General features: G+C 39.1%; 1 protein-coding gene across 1 annotated transcript; it reads right to left on the bottom strand.

Moving 5' to 3' along the window:
* Positions 1 to 1,182: 1,182 nt before the first annotated feature.
* Positions 1,183 to 16,670, bottom strand: rab15 (RAB15, member RAS oncogene family). Its single transcript, XM_079643509.1, has 7 exons — positions 16,321 to 16,670; positions 7,555 to 7,615; positions 6,461 to 6,521; positions 5,292 to 5,369; positions 4,637 to 4,726; positions 3,300 to 3,365; positions 1,183 to 3,026 (listed from the first exon to the last, which is right to left on the bottom strand). The coding sequence occupies exons 1-7, from the start codon at positions 16,442 to 16,444 to the stop codon at positions 2,865 to 2,867; spliced, it is 642 nt and encodes a 213-aa protein (XP_079499635.1). The 5' UTR covers positions 16,445 to 16,670; the 3' UTR covers positions 1,183 to 2,864.
* Between the last annotated feature and the right edge of the window lie 580 nt (positions 16,671 to 17,250).

Below are 17,250 nucleotides of genomic sequence, written 5' to 3' on the forward strand. Positions count from 1 at the left end.
GTGTACAGTAAATCCATGTGTAGGGGTATTAAAACCGTCAAATGGTTATTTATAGTATTTAAGTTATTTCAATTAAAGTGACCACCAGATGGCAATTTTATGAATCTGTGGTAATAAGCGGTTCTGTTTATTGTTGTATTTCCTATATAACACTTTTAGTGCCTAATAACTCTCTCAACATGACACATTTAAAGGGCTGTACACTTTAAAACCAGCCTCTGACAAACACAAAGGTAATGAGGTTAATCTGTCATCTAGTGGCCAAATTAAAAAGCAACATGAAGGTTTAAAAATGACTAAAACCTCTTTGTCATTAGAACAGTCTTTATTATTCTTTTTGTTGTTGTGATAAACCAAAAAATGAAGTGTTTTGTGTTATCACAGTTGTGACTACCTGTGAGCAAACTTGTGAATCCCCTTTGCAGTATTAAATAAACTGGTTTGCTAAAAGCAGACCTTATCTGGTGATTTAATTTGCTAAAGTTTTTTTTTAATTACATTTTTCTATAGTTTTGCTCCATTAACTTTATCACAACATATATTATTTTGATGTAAGATTTGCTTAAAGATCATGTCACTATTTGTCAATGTTATATTCACATACCAAAATAACAGTATTTAAAAAATATTCTGATGCATTAACCAGATATCTATTCCAGCCATTTCACCTTTTTAATTGATGTATTTTTACCATTACCATTCCATACATTGTAATTGAACTGAACCAATTGCGACATGTTGTCACTCATCACTTCTCGTCCCCCTTTTAGAGGATAAACGCATTAATTAAAAGTATTCAGTCAGTGTGAATGCATTCAGTAAGTCATAACGTAATGTACCAATATAGAAGAATACCAGATTATACATTGACTGATTTGTTTCCTTCCCGATTGCATCTGCTGCATATCTGTATTCTGTATAATGTTACCTAATGCATTCACAAGCACAGATCAATGTGCCGTCAGTACATGCTCCACTCTCTCATGCTATGGGAAGTTTGATGTTGATCTATGGATGTGGAGGATAAGCACGTTTTTGTAGTTATATTGTATGATATTCTCAAGGGACATCCGGTGCTCATTACTCAAACACATCGATGCATAATGATCGCTATCTCCATCTAATTTCCAGAGATTACCGGGTTGCAATTTACTCAATAAGACACGCTGGTGATGAGTCATATATCTGCAAGTTTTTTACTCATAAACATCTGACATCTTTTCTCCAAGAATAACATGTTGCATTTTACATGTTGCATGTAATATATTTCCACAAATACATGTTAAAGAGGTCTAAAATAACAAAACAAAAATAGTTCTTAAAAACAACACAGAAACATTTGTATCTAGAGCTTACTCCAGAACATCATCCAGTACAACATACTGCCATTTCCAACAGTGCACAGATTAACAACCTTTTTTTTTTTTTTTTTTTAAAGTAGCATTTAGTATTACTAGGTTGCAAAAGAAAGTAACCAAAGTCAGTCGGACGATGGTCATTCTGTTTAAGTCTCAAACAGGCAACTCTGGTCAAAATGCTCTCCTTGTATCACGGTCAGATAATAATTATTAACTTCATTGAAGTTGCAATAAGAGAAAGGAGAGAAGAGTAGATTGCATGCAAAACTCTCACTTGTCCCTTTTTAAGTCTGAGGGGAAAGGAAAAAGAAATGGCTTCTACATTGGACTCTTTGCAAAACAGTGAGAAAGGAAGGAGTTGTCTTCACAGAGGGAATAATTCAGACCACCTAGAATATCACTTTGTATATACTTCTTTATACAGCCCTATAATGGGAATACATTAAGTGAATGGCGCATTGTCATGATTCTACCAATGTACGATAAATGTATGTCGGTATGTACAATGCAAAAGGAAGTTATCAAACTATTCGTACCATAGTGTTTTTTTTTCTCCTATAAATAAAAAGTATAAAATGAAAAATATATTACATTTTGCTACAATGTTTCCTCAGTTAATGACTTATACTGTGACTGCAAATGATCATGGTCCTACATGGATAATATTACAAGTTGCAAAACCTCCTCTGTAGCCAGTATTTGCATGAAAAAAAGAAAATAATTGCTGCATATATTTTAAATCCTTTCATCGCATTAAAGGTAGTCATTGGGAATGCAAATAATCCAAAAACAAACAGATAAGTAATACAGGAAAACAGATGATCACTGAACACCTCTCCAGTGCTGTTTTCGCAATGCATGTAGCCCCCTCTTGTGGTCAAACTCTTACACTACATCTAATGCATTAAAAGGTAGAAAGGCTATTTGTGCAGGAGTGCTAATACCCGCACATAAAGGAAACTCTAAAGGGTAGGATGAAGGCAACATTCGATCAATCAATTTGTTTGGAGAATAATGAGAAATTCAACACTTTGAAAAGTTTCAAGTCAGTGGCGGGTAATTCACAAAGTCATTCAACATCCTCTATATCAGGGTACTGTACAAAGTCTGTAGAAAAAGAATCTTTATTTCCAGCACTCCTGGCGTTTAGCGTTTTCAATCGTAGAATTTGTAGTGGACATTGATTTGCATTTAGTTCTAAAACACACTAATCTGAGCAGGAATTGCTTTTGTTCGGACATAATAATTCTCTCTCTTTGAGGATACCTTGACATTTGGACCTATTTGTTGAAACACCACACACTTGGCACTGTGTGGCAAAATGTTTCCACCTTTGTCCTTGAAACTGCTCTGAGATTGTGCGTTTCTGGTTTAGCAGGTTTCAAAGTCGCAGCTTAATGTTCCTTTTTGTTTCAACTAACCACCAAAGCAGACACACTTTGCCCAGGGCCTGTAAAGTGTCTAATATAATATTAATAACAAGAGTTTCTAAATCAAACAGTTCCTTTAACACCAGCAGCCTTTGCTCTCGTCGCTTGCTGCACGTTCATAGAGTCCTTCTTCTTCCTCCAGAGCAGCCAGATTAATCTCCTCATTGCCCGACATCCGGAGAAGATCCAGGTCCTTTTTGTTGGCAGCTAGAACCTGTTCAGCCAATCTTGTGAAAGTCTTGGAGGGAAATAGAAACACCGTGATAAAGATAGATAAGTAGTTATAAGTAGATTCTAGTTTCGATTGTACTCCATCAAGGCCCCATAGCTCAGTGGTTAGAGCACTGGTCTTGTAAACCAGGGGTCGTGAGTTCAATTCTCACTGGGGCCTGACAACTTTAATTTAATCAATTAATCATGTAATTTCCTCCCATGATATAATCATGACTGCATGCATTGTTTAAACATTGTTAGAAACGTGTACATGGCTATATATCTTATTTAAACTCACCTCTGTTATATTATGGTTGGTGAAGGCACTTGTCTCAAAGAAGTCCATTCCATAAGCGTTGGCCAGCTGCAACATAAACAACAGTGACACATTTTACTTTACTGAAAGAGAAATGTTCTGCTTTGGTCTTTTTGAATTAGAAGCAAGAGAAAACTGACTCATTATTTACTTTCAAACAGGTCCACCTTGAATGGAAAATGTGTGTTGTAATGTGAGGCGAGTAGTGAAGTATTAGTGAGTCTTTGTCTGAGGTCGGCTTAATGCTTTGGGGGCTTTAGAGCTGACACAAATGCCTGACAGAAACTAAGCCCAAAGTTTCTATGCAAATATTGACACCAGAGAAGGATTATAAATGTTGAGATCTAAACCTTTATTAATTAGCTTTTCGCAAAGCCCGGGGTAGGAACTTGTAGTAAGTCCAACATTTTGGGAAAAAGGCTTATTGACTTTCCTGCCAAGTCTAGATCGAGACCACTCACCGAGAGACCAGGGAGGCAATTACCCTAGCTTAGCATAAAGACTTAAAGGTGGGGTAGGTCATTTTGGAGAAACCAGCTTGAGTGCGCTAGAATTTGAAAACACACAGCCGGAACAAATCTGCCAGTTCCTTACAGAGCCCCTCCTCCAAAACACACAAATGCTCACATGACCAATGAGGGCACGAGATAAGTTTGTGCACAGATGGAAGGCTGACAGGCAGGTAGCCCATCCAGTTATTTTAGCCGGGCCGGCTCAGATGATTGGTCGTGCTTTTTACAGTACTACGGCTTCCATTGATGAATTTTTTTAATGGATTTTTTGTCAAAGCACTTCAGATATTCATTGCTATCGGGATGTTAAGAGCATTCCATGGAATATAACAAAAATATTATCTCGAGCCGGTTTCTCAAACTTACCTACCCCACCTTTAAGACAGGGGTTGACAGAGTAACTTGTTGTATCAACAGCTGTGACTTGCACAAGCTTTTAGTTTAGCTTAGCTACAGTAAGGCTACTTAGCAAAATGATCAAATACTGTTATTTTAACAGCACATTTAAGCAGCACAAAAAAACAAGATACAGTTTGGAAAACGAGTAAACGTCAGAGATAATTATAGGTAAAGCTAGGGAAGCTGTGTCTTTCTGTTTATGCTAAGCTAACTTTCTCCAGCCCTGTCTAAAATGCAGATGTGCAAGTGGTATCAACCTTTTCATCCACATTTGAAAACATTTCTTACAGAACACACTGGGCCTAATGGTTACACCCTTTTGGTGGAGAAATCATTATTATTATGATGTGTTTGAAGAACATTGTCTTTGTTGAAATAGTGACAACACAGAGCCAGTGTTTGACCCACCTTGATACCCTGCTCTGTGGCCACCTGCCTCTTGTCCACCTCGTCTGATTTGTTCCCTACAAGGATCTTCCGGATCTTCTCCGGGGCGTACTGCAGGGGTTTGTCGTGTGAACATAAAGAAAACCAGGGATATATAAAGACAAGCATGATATAAGGGTAACAGAGATAGGAAGAGAGATTTCAAATGTCAACAGAGGAGAGAAAACACAGCGCTCAGGAAATGAGAACTAGATTAAAAGTAAATGGGAACGTGCCAAAATAAATAGAGTGTATATATTCCGTCAGACCCAAAGAGGAAATTAGGTCCATCATGACTAAATTAATCAAATAAAATCATCTGGGAAATGTCAGGGAGAAGCAGGCCAGACGATGAGATTGCTTTGTGAAGACTCAAAGTCAATAGAAAAATGGGACAAAGCAAGATGATAAAATTGTCTCCATCCAATATGTATGATTGCACTTTCAAATGGTATTTGAAAATGAAGATGGAGTACGATAAAAACAGCACAGTCATGTCCGTCAGGTTGGTTTTTATCCCACCACGTCAGACATCTGTTATTTGTCAACCTGAGGCATTTTCACAGTGAGTATTCGTGTCAGTTTTGCTCTTTCGATAATGCGAAAGAAAAAAAGATCCCCAATCTCTGTGACTCACCTCGTCCACATCACTGGCCCACTTCATGATGTGCTGGAAGGATCGCTCACTCGTGATATCATACACCAGGAAGATTCCCTGAAGAGAGATGTTTAAAAACAAACAGATGAGAACCAGTGTACTATCAAGTTAAAAGCAGCATTTCTAAATCAATAAATCTGGAAACAATACCAGGATTCCTGTAAAAGAATCCAGACCACCACTTAGGAAGTTGGCAGCCTCTACCAACAATTTATTTTACATTGTAAGCCACCGGCTGAATGAGAAATCTGCTGAATTACTTTATAGCACTAAACAGGAACAGAACAACATTTATAAGGCAGTTTCTGGTAAACGGACAATTCAATTTCAGCAAAAGGCAGGGTTCATACGCAACAATGTCAGAGTGTTGGTGGTTGTGTTTGGCAAACATCTTCCTCACTTACAATGCCAACGCTGGGATATAAAATACTTTCACAATGTAGATGGTTTAAAGCGTTAAAAACTTTAAACCAATAGGTGTCCTTTTAAAGGTCCCCTATTATACTGTTTTTCATCAATTATAGTTCTCAGATATATACAAAACATGTCTCTGAAATGTTTGGCTTCCAAATACCAAACAGATCATTGCAGCATTACCCATAATCCCCTCTGTTTCAGCCCTGTTTCAAAAGTGCTGATTCTCTGTCTGTTACTTTAGATGAAAATATGGAGCCACTCCCCACGTTCCTCTGAGAGAGATTTGGGGGGGGGGGGGGGGGGGGGGGTTACCTTGGTCGGTGATTGGCTAATGGTTACACAAGCCAAAATTGTTATGACATCATAAAGTGGCCAAAATCTGATCAGCTCATTTTCATGACTGGTTTTTTATATAAATGGATCAGGACAAAAAGAGAGAGAATATTTTTCCCTGAAACTTTCAGAGTCTCGTTACACAGAGGAGACACATGTTGATGTATGAAAGACGTGAAAAAGTGGATTTTGCATAATAGGTGACCTTTAAAATCAACCTAATGGTTTTCCAAAGCACCTGAAATGTGTTGCGCATGAATTATGCTAGACAAATTGCTGTAACAAATTCAATTTCATAGATAATTGTGATTTAATGTGTTGTGTTACCGTGACTGTAGTGATTATATGTATTCAACTTTCAGCAGCAGAGTCATGGAGGAGCACTAAAGATCAACTACCTGGGCTCGTCTGTAGTACTGCTTAGTGATGGTCTGGTATCTCTCTTGGCCTGCAGTGTCCCTGGAAAGACAACAAGTATAAATAAACATAAACATACAAAAGATACATATATGACATTACAATATGACAACATGACTCTGGGCAGTAGCCAGTACACCAGACACCTACAATGTTTAATGATTAAGATTGTCCTTTCAATGAGCAGTCTAAGGCATGCACTGCATCTCCTTAATATTCTTTTTCATGATGGATTTCTAAATATATTTGACCTATTTCTTTCTGAATTTCCAACATCATTATCTCAGAATTCTAGGACACGTTTGGGGGAAAACAGTACTGCCCTGTTTTTCTAAATTAATGAGACTCCACAATCCTATGAGAAGCTCTGAGCTTCATGGAGTACAGTTTCTGCTGCTAATCAGCCAGACCCTTCAATAGCATTATAGTATGGGATTTATACACTAATAAAATAACAATACCTACTATATAACTTCAAGACACAAGTATCTCCCAATGTCTCAAAGACAAAACAAATCCAAATAGTGATTGAACCAATCAAATGGGACATATTTGCTCAATTAATTCAGAGGTCTTTTGGGGATATTGAGGTATTTCAAATCTTAAATCAAGTGAATGCATTTCATATATGTAGTGAATACCTGCAAAGAAAGACACAGCTGTACTATGTGGTTTAGTTCTGATTACCAAAAGCTTACAGGCTAAACTGAGATGGTAAACAAGGTAAAACTTGCATTTCTTCTACATTATAATTAAGTTGAGACAAAAATATCATGGTTCTAGTTTTTAAAAGCTAAATTAAAGTTTTTTTATGAAGGGACACAGACTCCAGTCTCCTGCATGAAAGCATTATTATTTAAATGTCCTAAACTTAGTGACAACGTATTAAGTCTAAAACTACTACGAGTCACTTAAAAATCCTCTGGGTTTCAAAACAAGCAAAAAATACAAAATACAAAAGGCATGACCTCACTGTTAGTAATGGTATCTATGGCCTTTATCAGAACTACTGTTGTGTAATATCCTTTAATAAATGTTTAATATCCTACACAATACCTTCCATCCAATATCTTACCATATCTGTATCCGTACTTTGATACCATCTATTTCTAGGGTCTTCATTTTGAAGTCGACTCCTGTAGGAAAGAAAACACACAGGTAGTAAATATGTCATCCACAGGGGAGCTCTACATGTATTTGATGTGTGCTGTGCTTAGACTAAGGCGTTTACACTTTCCACTCAATAACTGAAATCAATTATCCAGGTTCACTGGTATCTGCTGCAGTAACATCACAGAGAGCATTAATGCATGGAGACCCAATCACCTCTGTATAATCTGCCTGTTAGAGGATAGTACTAATGATCGGGTGTTTCTGTCCTCGTTTAGTTCAGTCCTTTGCATTGATCACACAAGGGGAAATAAGGGAAAAGGGCAACGACAACAAAAAACGATAGCTTGGCACTGCATAACACCACAGAGGAAGAGATGAGAGGAGCTGAGATGGGGAGGGGCTCGCTCACACCTCACTGATCTCTGTTCTATTTCAGACGGCTGAGTGTGATATTGTTTATAGGCAGAAAATAACAAGCAAGATTCAACCATCTTTGCAGTGAACAGAGAGATAAGATGGACTTTTATTAATCCCTCGTGGGGAATTTGTTTCTCTGCATTTGACCCATCCTAGTGTTAGGAGCAGTGTGCTGCCATTTTGAACGGCGCCCGGGGAGCAGTGTAGGGAACGGTGGCTTGCTCAGGGCCACCTCGGTAGCACTTGGTCTTGCGGGGACTTGAACTGGTGACCTTCCAGTTGCCAAGCCAACTCCCTATCGACTTCGCCACCACCGCATTGCTGATATTGTTAACATTTTAAAGTTTATACCCCGTTTATCTAGGCCCTGTTTGTTTTGTTTTATGTATATATGTCACACTGTGGGACTGTGGGACTGCGGGGAAACGGTATCTCGAGATACAAAGGGTATATAACAAAGTATTGAGATGAACTTTTGTTATTGACCAAATACTTATTTTCCACCATCATTTGCAAATAAAGTCTTTAAAAATCAGACAATGTGATTTTCTGGATTTGTTTTCCTCATTTTGTCTCTCATAGTTGAGGTATACCTAGGATGACAATTACAGGCCTCTCTCATCTGTTTAAGTGGGAGAACTTGCAAAATTGGTGGCTGACTAAATACTTTTTTGCCCCACTGTATATGTCACACACTGTGGGACTGTGGGACTGCGGGAAACGGTATTTCGAGATTTCTGGATTTCTAACACATGTAGTAATTTTGACAATAAAGCTGACTTTGACTTTTGACTTTGATATTTAATGCTTATTATGCTTTTACTATGTGAAGTAAATCTACAGTATATATCGTTGACTTCCCTATTGTTATACTTTTTTTTGTCAGGGTGGGGAAAAGACCAAAAGAGTATTTTAACAAAAATATAGATGTACCTATTTATGTACATATTTGATCAACTTAGCTACGGTAGCGTTAGCAAAGCTAAGAAGAGTGTAATTAATGTTGAATTAGCGAGATTTGCTAAGAAAAGGAGAGAGTTGTTTGAGCTGTACCAGCATGTGATTAGATTTTCAACGTGAAGTTAACTGAAGTGATAAAGAGTTTAAAAACATTGACAAATATATAAGCTACCAGCAGCATAGATATCACCGACTTGTCTGGTTTCGGAGTAGTATTTGCTGCATATAAATGTAACCCTTTCACATTAGGGGTGTAACGGTATCCGTATTCGTCCCCTACCGTCACGGTTCGGACGTCACGGTTCGGCACATGCAGTCACACGACGAATACGCCTTTTGGGAAAAAAGCCTGTCATTCAGGGCAGTATCCATTACACTATTTATAATCCAGGGGGCGGTATTGCGCCTAAAAGCTGTTTGCCAGCCGCTCTTAAACAACAAATGAAGAACAAGAAGAAACACAACAACAAAACGAACAAAATACCAGAAGAAGAAAAGTTAGTAAGGTGATTTCAGATAACACACAGGAGCTAGAACCCACCTGCTTCTTTTAAATCAGCTGTGTGCCGGGAACATTTCGGGTTCCCTGTGGACTACAATAACGATGGAGTGCGAGTGGTGGATCGGACGAGGACGGTGTGTCGGAGTTGTTCGATAGCGGTGCGGTATGCTAGTTTTACAGCTTGATGAAACCTTTTTGTTTGACATCAGCCATTATAGATAATATGGCCATCTGAGTGTGTGTGGAACTGTTTGTGGTTTGTTTTTAACCGTTTAATACAGTTAATTATTCAAAATGTCAGAGTTCCTTATTTTTAAACTGAAACTTGCACTACTGTTCAAAAATAAATAACAACAAACCTGGAATCATGCATTTTTGCTTTTTCTTGTTGTGCCGAACCCATACCGAACCGGGACCCCCAAACCGAGGTACATACCGAACCGTGACTTCTGTGAACCGTTACACCCCTATTTCACAGTAATTTTAGTCCGCTTTTTTTTCCATTTCAATATGTATGTTCAATCATTAACTCTGCCTCTATTAAAGTCTTTATATCTTGTCTCTTGTGTCCATGACTGTCTCCTCAGACTAATGCTTCCAAGTCGATAATGGACAAAACCACAGGCTTCTAGACCACACTAATCCCCGTGGAATCAATTAACAGTTCATCCCAATTAAACTGACATAATCACGCTCCGAGGAAAAGAGTCCAATCGATTGAGATAACAGGAAGAAACGGCAGTTTGTGGTTTTAGCTCTTTACAGCTGCGTTTCTGCACGGTTTGTCTTTTAAGAGACTGACATAAAGAAACTGCTGACAGAGCGGGGCTGATGTTAGTCACTGTGCTTTTTTTATAAAAACAAGCTGGAGTAAAGCGAAGACTCCACGGAGCTCACTGACTTGACAGCATGAGGCCTCATTTAAGTCTTCAGGCGGTCTTTGGCTTTGACTAGAGAGCATTCACACTAAAAGGTCAGCATAACAATCAGGGGTCTGCCTTTCCTGAGGCTGCAGTGGAGAGAGGAGATGGTGAAAAAGAGGCTTTCTTCTTGTGTTATTGTCCAGCTGTATTAGCACTGTACAAAAGACTAGTCTGGAGTCATCAGTGCAAACAGGACTGATTTCAATATAAAGTACAGACATGGACTAATGGATATTCCAGCTGTACAGTAAAATTCTGTCTAACAAGGGTGACCCACTCTGGAAACCTGGAAATAAATCAAGATGTCTCCAAAGCCAAGTCATATGAGAATAAATACAGCTCAGCCTCTCTTACATTTTGAGAAATATTTACAAAAACAAAAGGTATTTCAGTCCCCACTGTCTGTGTCCTGCTGATAAAGAAATATATTGTGTTGTCGCCAATCTGAATACATTGTTCTATAAAAGCCGAGGAAAATTGGCCTGTTTTGTAGAACCAGGTGCTCTCTTAACTAAGAACATGCAAACAAAAAGAATTACCTAATGGCTGTTGTGAAAGTATAACTCTTTGTCTATTACAAGTTCATTATTTAAATGGTTCTGGGTGCTTCCATCACAACAGCAGAACACTTGCTGCACAATTTCTCAACCTGCATGAGACGATGTGTAGAAAGTCTTAATTGTTACTGCTTTTAGAGAGATTACAGGTGTGTGCTCTGCCAGCCATTCAATAGCAACCTTCATTAATATGGTGCCAGTATCAGGAATCAGTCAGACAGGTCTGCAAGGGAACACAGTGTCTAGGTTAATATGCAGGGAATGGTGAACATGTCCATTTCAAGGTGATGTCTTTAAATGCCTTGTATTGTCGGTGCACAATCCAAAGATATTCAGTTAAATATGATACGAAACAGAGAATATTTGAGAGGGTCAGGGAACATCGAAATATAAGAAACAATGAATTTCACACCCCTGCCCTGTAATTGGTCAAATTTTAAGAATAATTCAGCTGTTAGGGCTTTCAGAAAGGTTCCCTCTTCTCTTCTTAGAGTAAGGAACCTTGACAATGGAGACAAGCACAAAGAGCAAGGACTGACAGCAGTTAATTTAACATGGCAGCCTTTAACAATCAGCAGTGTGAAAGCCATGTAAAAACTAATGGGTACACACCCAAAATTGACTTGACAAATTACCAGGATGACTGTGTTCGACTACGCAAGACGGATTAGGCGGTGACACGTGTCAGTGTGCTGTAGGTACTGACGACAGGCTCACTAATGGATGGACGGATGGATGCTCTGCCTCTGACACAATTTCACTGGGGAATAAGTCAGAGATCCATGAGTATCATCACAAGCCGAGGACAGCCAACAACCGTCAACAGCTGCTTTCTGTAGAGCACAAAAGGACAGGTTTTCAATCGTGACCTTTTTATCAATCTTGACTGAACAATTAAGTGTTGTGTTAAACTCCTGTATTGGATGGAAATGGAAATGACTCTTTCAAGAGGGTGAAACCAAATGGAAACAGAAGAGTAGACCATCAGGAAAACAATTCCAAATCCATGACTACCAGTACAGAAAACGCCAAAGATATATATGTCTGACATATAACATAGGGATGCTCAATTAATCGTATTTTAATCGCGATTACGATTATGGCTTGCAACGATTACAAAAACAAAGTAATCGAAATAAAACAATATTTAAAAAAAAAAAAAAAAAATCTTTCTTTTTTTTTAAAATCTTTTTTTTTTTTTTGGGTTTTTCAGTTGAATTATGCTTAAAGTTCCGGGTATTCAACTGTTAAAAACATACTGTTCACATTGTTTCCTGCAATAAATGGATGTTTTCAAAGTCAATGAATAATCACATTTAATAATCGCAATTACAATTATTGACCCAAATAATCGAGATTATGATTTTTGCCATTATCGAGCAGCCCTAATATAACAAGAGATTTCAAGGAGTGCTACTGCATATGCTAAAGTGTGTAAAGTGTGTCGTGGCTCCAGAGAATAGACTTTGTAAAATAAGTGGGTGTAGTGATAGTGAATGTGATGTCCCATTTGTTTTGACACAACGGTATAAAACCTCTGCATTTGTTTTTTAGTCGTTGCCATCTTGTTTTTTGGCATCTAATTAGAGGGAGGATCGAGCCAAGCACAACTGAACACTGAACATGAAAACACACTGTTAAAGGGTTAAAGGAAACAGTGTGAGAACCACATATCAATCACACAGTAGCCACGCCCTAAAGCATATATGTATCCTCTATTTCAGCATAAATGGCACCACGACATCTTGCTCTATTAAGTAAGACTTTAAATGACTGATAGCCTTAACCATAAACTCTTTAGGAAAATGCTGAGTAATAAATCAAGTGAGGACTGGGGTCATTTTCTGATAGACTTCAATAGACTTATGTTTGCAGCTTCCTGGCCATCAGAAAGAATACAGGTTTAGGGTACTCCTACATTGGCTTCACTTTTCAGACCGCAAGATGGCACAGTGCCAGCCAGCTGTTTGTTAACTTGGGGGTACCTACTTGTCAAGCCCTTTTAAGAAAGTTAATGTACAAATTCATGTGTCGTCTAGAAGACTCGGACAATCATGTTATCTCGATTTTAATTGACCCTGTGAAGAGTTCTACTTGGTTCTCTTCCATGATTTGGAGACATTAGCGCAACAGCCTCTACAGACAGTGAGCATGTGTGGCTAGCTGTGATTGGACTGATTTTATGTTTTTATCTGTTTTGTGTTTAGCTTTTTATCTTATTTATTGATGCGTGTCTTGTCTTTTTGTATGTGATATGGACCTTGAGTCTGAAATAAAGATTGAATTTCAACTTGATGTTCACTTAAAATGTCCAGGCCGGGCTACCACTATAACTTTCAGAGATATGGGACACTTTTTAAAGTTCCTAGAACGCCAGGAGGAACTCAATGCAATGACAGCACCACTGATTTCCCTGCTTACACTTTATGAGCTCCATGGAGGCTGTGATCCGACGCCCGGCCCTTTAGACTCGCCAAGCAGCGGTGGGCTGAGTGTTTGACCAGGCCGCAACCATAGCACCACTGAGACCAGCAGCATGAAGACAGCTGCTGATAGAGCTGTGATATAGGGCAGGACCGGGATCGAACTTTATGGGTTTTGTGACAGCCAGGGTCTCCGGGGGTGAGGGGAGAGGTAACGGAGAGGAGGATTAAACTCAGCAGTGTGACTGAATAGCATTAATAAATCATCTCTACAGCTGCTCTTTGCCAGAGAATGTGTTCTGAGTGAGGGTGTATTATCCGTCAGGTAAGATCAGAATTCCTGCTGCCAATGATTCTGGACTAGTTTGATTTTCTCTAAACACTGAAGGGGAGTAAAAGTTTGATTACCGGTAGTTAAGTTTTACTGAGCTGTAACCAGGGAAGAAGTCCTTTTTTAAGCCAGGTGTGCTTTTTTTGGTTAGTGCCCAATGAATATTCAAAATGGCTTTGTGACTCAGCGACGGCGGATTCGAATGAAGATCTCTGCCGTTTCTACCTCTTCACCTTGTGTTCTAAATGTTTTGATAGTCTGACCACAAGCCCAGAACATCCTTCAGATTTTAAAAGGATTACAGAAAGAATTTAAAGACCGCAAGGTTAAACTATAACGTAACTTGTTAAGACTGTTAACTAATGTAAAGTGTTCCCATTGATCTGTCATCGAATGCCAAAAAACAACATGAAAATGCATTCATGTACATCACAAGGATCTTAAAGCTTCCTGAGTTTGGTGAAGACCTTGAAGGGCCTGCAGAGCCTTGAACTCAACACATTCCAACACCTTTGGGATGAACTGAAATAATGTTCCTGTGGCTGAAAGGGAGCGAACCCTTCATCCAGAGCTCAAAATCGTGTACAAAGTGTTGAAAGAAGAGTGAAGGGCCATGGCTTTGGAAAAAGATATTCATCAATCACATAGAAGTAACGTTTGATTGTCCCATCAGCTTTTCATCCTCTGATGTTAACGGAAAAACTTGCTTTGATTACAACTCTCTATGGGGTGCGGGATTTTGAGATAATTAAGAGAAAAACCTGAGCGAGTGGACTGTGTCGGAAACGGATGAGTTATTGAGCTTCCCATGAGGGGGACACTGGAGAGAATTTATATCCCTCTGTCACCATGAAGGTTGGGAAATTATGTATTGATTCTCCTCAGGAGAGCACAGGCGGTGGTCACTCTTGATCTCTCTCTGTCTCTTTAGATTTTGTTAGGCTTGTTTAGTCCGAAGAGAAGTTTGAATTATCGCATGGCTGTGAAAAGACCTCCCGGGACGGCTTACAGACACCGTCAACTATTCAGTCCAATACAAATATCTAGAATCCACCGCCGGCACCGACACAAGAGACGGATTTATAAGCATCCAGGTTGTGGTTGTGAACACTCGCTAACAAAAGCACAAAAAGGTTCACTGCATGCAGACAGGCTTGTTAGAGACATTAGAAGGGCTCGGAGTTATGTGAGCTCGACTCCAGGGGGCGGAAGTGTCCTGTAGAGTGCTATAGGTACTTGACTTAAAATAGCATACTGCGGTGTAAGTAAGCCTTATGAGCAGCAGGTTGGAGCATTGGGCACAATAAAAGCGTGATGAACATAAAACTTGAGTTTGAGCATCATGCTGTGGCTGTGAAGTGTTTTGCAGTAGTCCACTGAGCACTCAAGACTTTGAATTCAACATTAAAGCTTCCAAATGATGTTAACACGAACAATTAATGGTGGGATTGTGTTATCGTTGTCTTTTCTGTTATGTTTCCTGGACCCATCTGTCAGCGTCATGATTTATCTTCTTGACCTTATTATGACAACATGTTACAGCATATCTCTCCAACAAAAAAGTCATCTATCCATCACGACCAGGAGGAACGTTTCCTGACTTTGCCTCGAGCCTGTCTGTGTTTCGTCTTCTCCACATCACGGCCAATTATTGCACACAGCACAGAAACAGCAGCTTTGTTGCCACAGGAGAAGAAGAAGAGATAAGTGACACAACCACCGCTTGTAAAGGAAAGAAAAACACTGCTTACGCTACATCCTTATTTCTAACACTTCAAAGTCAGAATGGTAATGTGCATATCATCCTCTTCACTGAATCCTAACTATGGAGGTAGATATACTGCACAGCCCGCCTTCCTGTAACTGTGAAAAACCGGATGGTTGCATGTGGCAAATCCATGATTAAGGGTGGGCAGATAAAGTGTTAGTTTGCTCTATATACTCTGAATTAAAAGAGCAAGGAACTGGACGTGTTTCCTTTTGTTAATTGAATCATTTGGTCAACGTAATTTGAGAAAATAGTCAAAAAGGCCAACAATAGTTTACCAGATCTCAAGCCGATGCCTTTAAATTGCCATTGTTTACTGCATGGATATATGGGAATATGAAAACAAACTTCAATCACAACATCATATTTGTTCCACAGTTATTGAGCATGAAATAATTGAAACTAGGTCAGGGTCTCCTAAAAAATCTCTTTAACAAAACCACACCGAGGACCTTTATTAAACCAAATGTGGCATGGCACTTGCTTACACTATCAGTGCCAGATGATGATAGTTGGTGTAAACTCATCTGCATGGCTGCCAAGTGTTAGATCTTCCCCCTGAGGGCTTCCCCACTTATTGCAATTAAGCTGGTTTTATAGATAACCCTCTATTTATTTCACGTAATGTGCTGTTCTAGTTACATGTGAACAATTCCTTTTTACATTCCTTATCACATCTTAGTTGTGGGGTTTCAATGCTAATTGCAATGGCTACAAAGGGAGGTTGATGCGCCAATAACATCAACAGAAAACGTTATAAAACCATGCAAATGAATGGGATTGTTAATTAACACATGTGGTGAATAAGGATCCAGAAATAAGTCATGGTGTTAGTGCAGAGTCTTACCGATGGTCGAGATGTGAGACGGGTGAAATTCGTTGTCCGTGAATCTGCATAACAAACATGTTTTCCCAACCCCTGAGTCTCCGAGGAGCAGGAGTCGGAAGAGCACATCGTACTGCTTAGCCATAGTGTTGGATGTAATGTTGAATTAAAAAGAAACCCCAGTCAGCTAAGTCAGCGATGGATGACCGATCCCTCCCCACCTGCATCCCATGTCTGCTCAAAAACTCAACATGAGGCTCTGGGCTGGCTCCTGTCTTCTTTGTGTTCTCTGACGGTGGGTCGGTATGTGACGGGGATGCTCCAGCTTCACAGGCAGCCTCCAGCTCCAGTGGGTGCGGTGGACCATTGTCAAGTAAGACCCCATCAAAAAGAGGATTTCCGGTGGTGCATTTCAAAATAAAAGCCTTGAGTGTTTGAGAACATGTTGGTTTATTTAGTACAAAGAAGGGATATTCGATTGATGTTTTTTATGACTTCAAGATTGTCATGATAATGTTAATAACTGTTTTCACATGTGGAATTTTGAATGCCTGAAACAAAAATTATTAGTAAAATGTAAAAAGTATTAGCATAAATGTAGCCTACTTTAAGTACAACATGTGAAAGTACTCACTTTAAATAATGTAGCTTAGAAATTCCACCAATGGATCAATTAAGTTTAACCTTTAATCCTATTCTATTCATATATCATAAAAATGTATCATATATCATCAATTGTCATATTTAATCATTATCATATTTTGGAACATTAATCTGAAACCTCAAAGTAACTGAGCCATCACATCATTGTAGTGGAGCAGAAGTATAAAGTACCACGACACACACACACACACACACACACACACACACACACACACACACACACACACACACACACACACACACACACACACACACACACACACACACACACACACACACACACACACA

This window comes from Notothenia rossii (genome assembly GCF_949606895.1).
Source record: "Notothenia rossii genome assembly, chromosome: 8".
NCBI classification, from domain to species: Eukaryota; Metazoa; Chordata; class Actinopteri; order Perciformes; family Nototheniidae; genus Notothenia; species Notothenia rossii.

Excerpts from the sequence above, each read along its gene's own strand:
- rab15 (XM_079643509.1), bottom strand. The coding sequence starts at position 16,444 with ATGGCTAAGCAGTACGATGTGCTCTTCCGACTCCTGCTCCTCGGAGAC. Across the intron at positions 5,370-6,460 it reads AGTACTACAGACGAGCCCAG|GGAATCTTCCTGGTGTATGA; the intron begins GTAGTTGATCTT and ends ATCTCTCTTCAG. Across the intron at positions 3,366-4,636 it reads CCACAGAGCAGGGTATCAAG|CTGGCCAACGCTTATGGAAT; the intron begins GTGGGTCAAACA and ends TTTATGTTGCAG.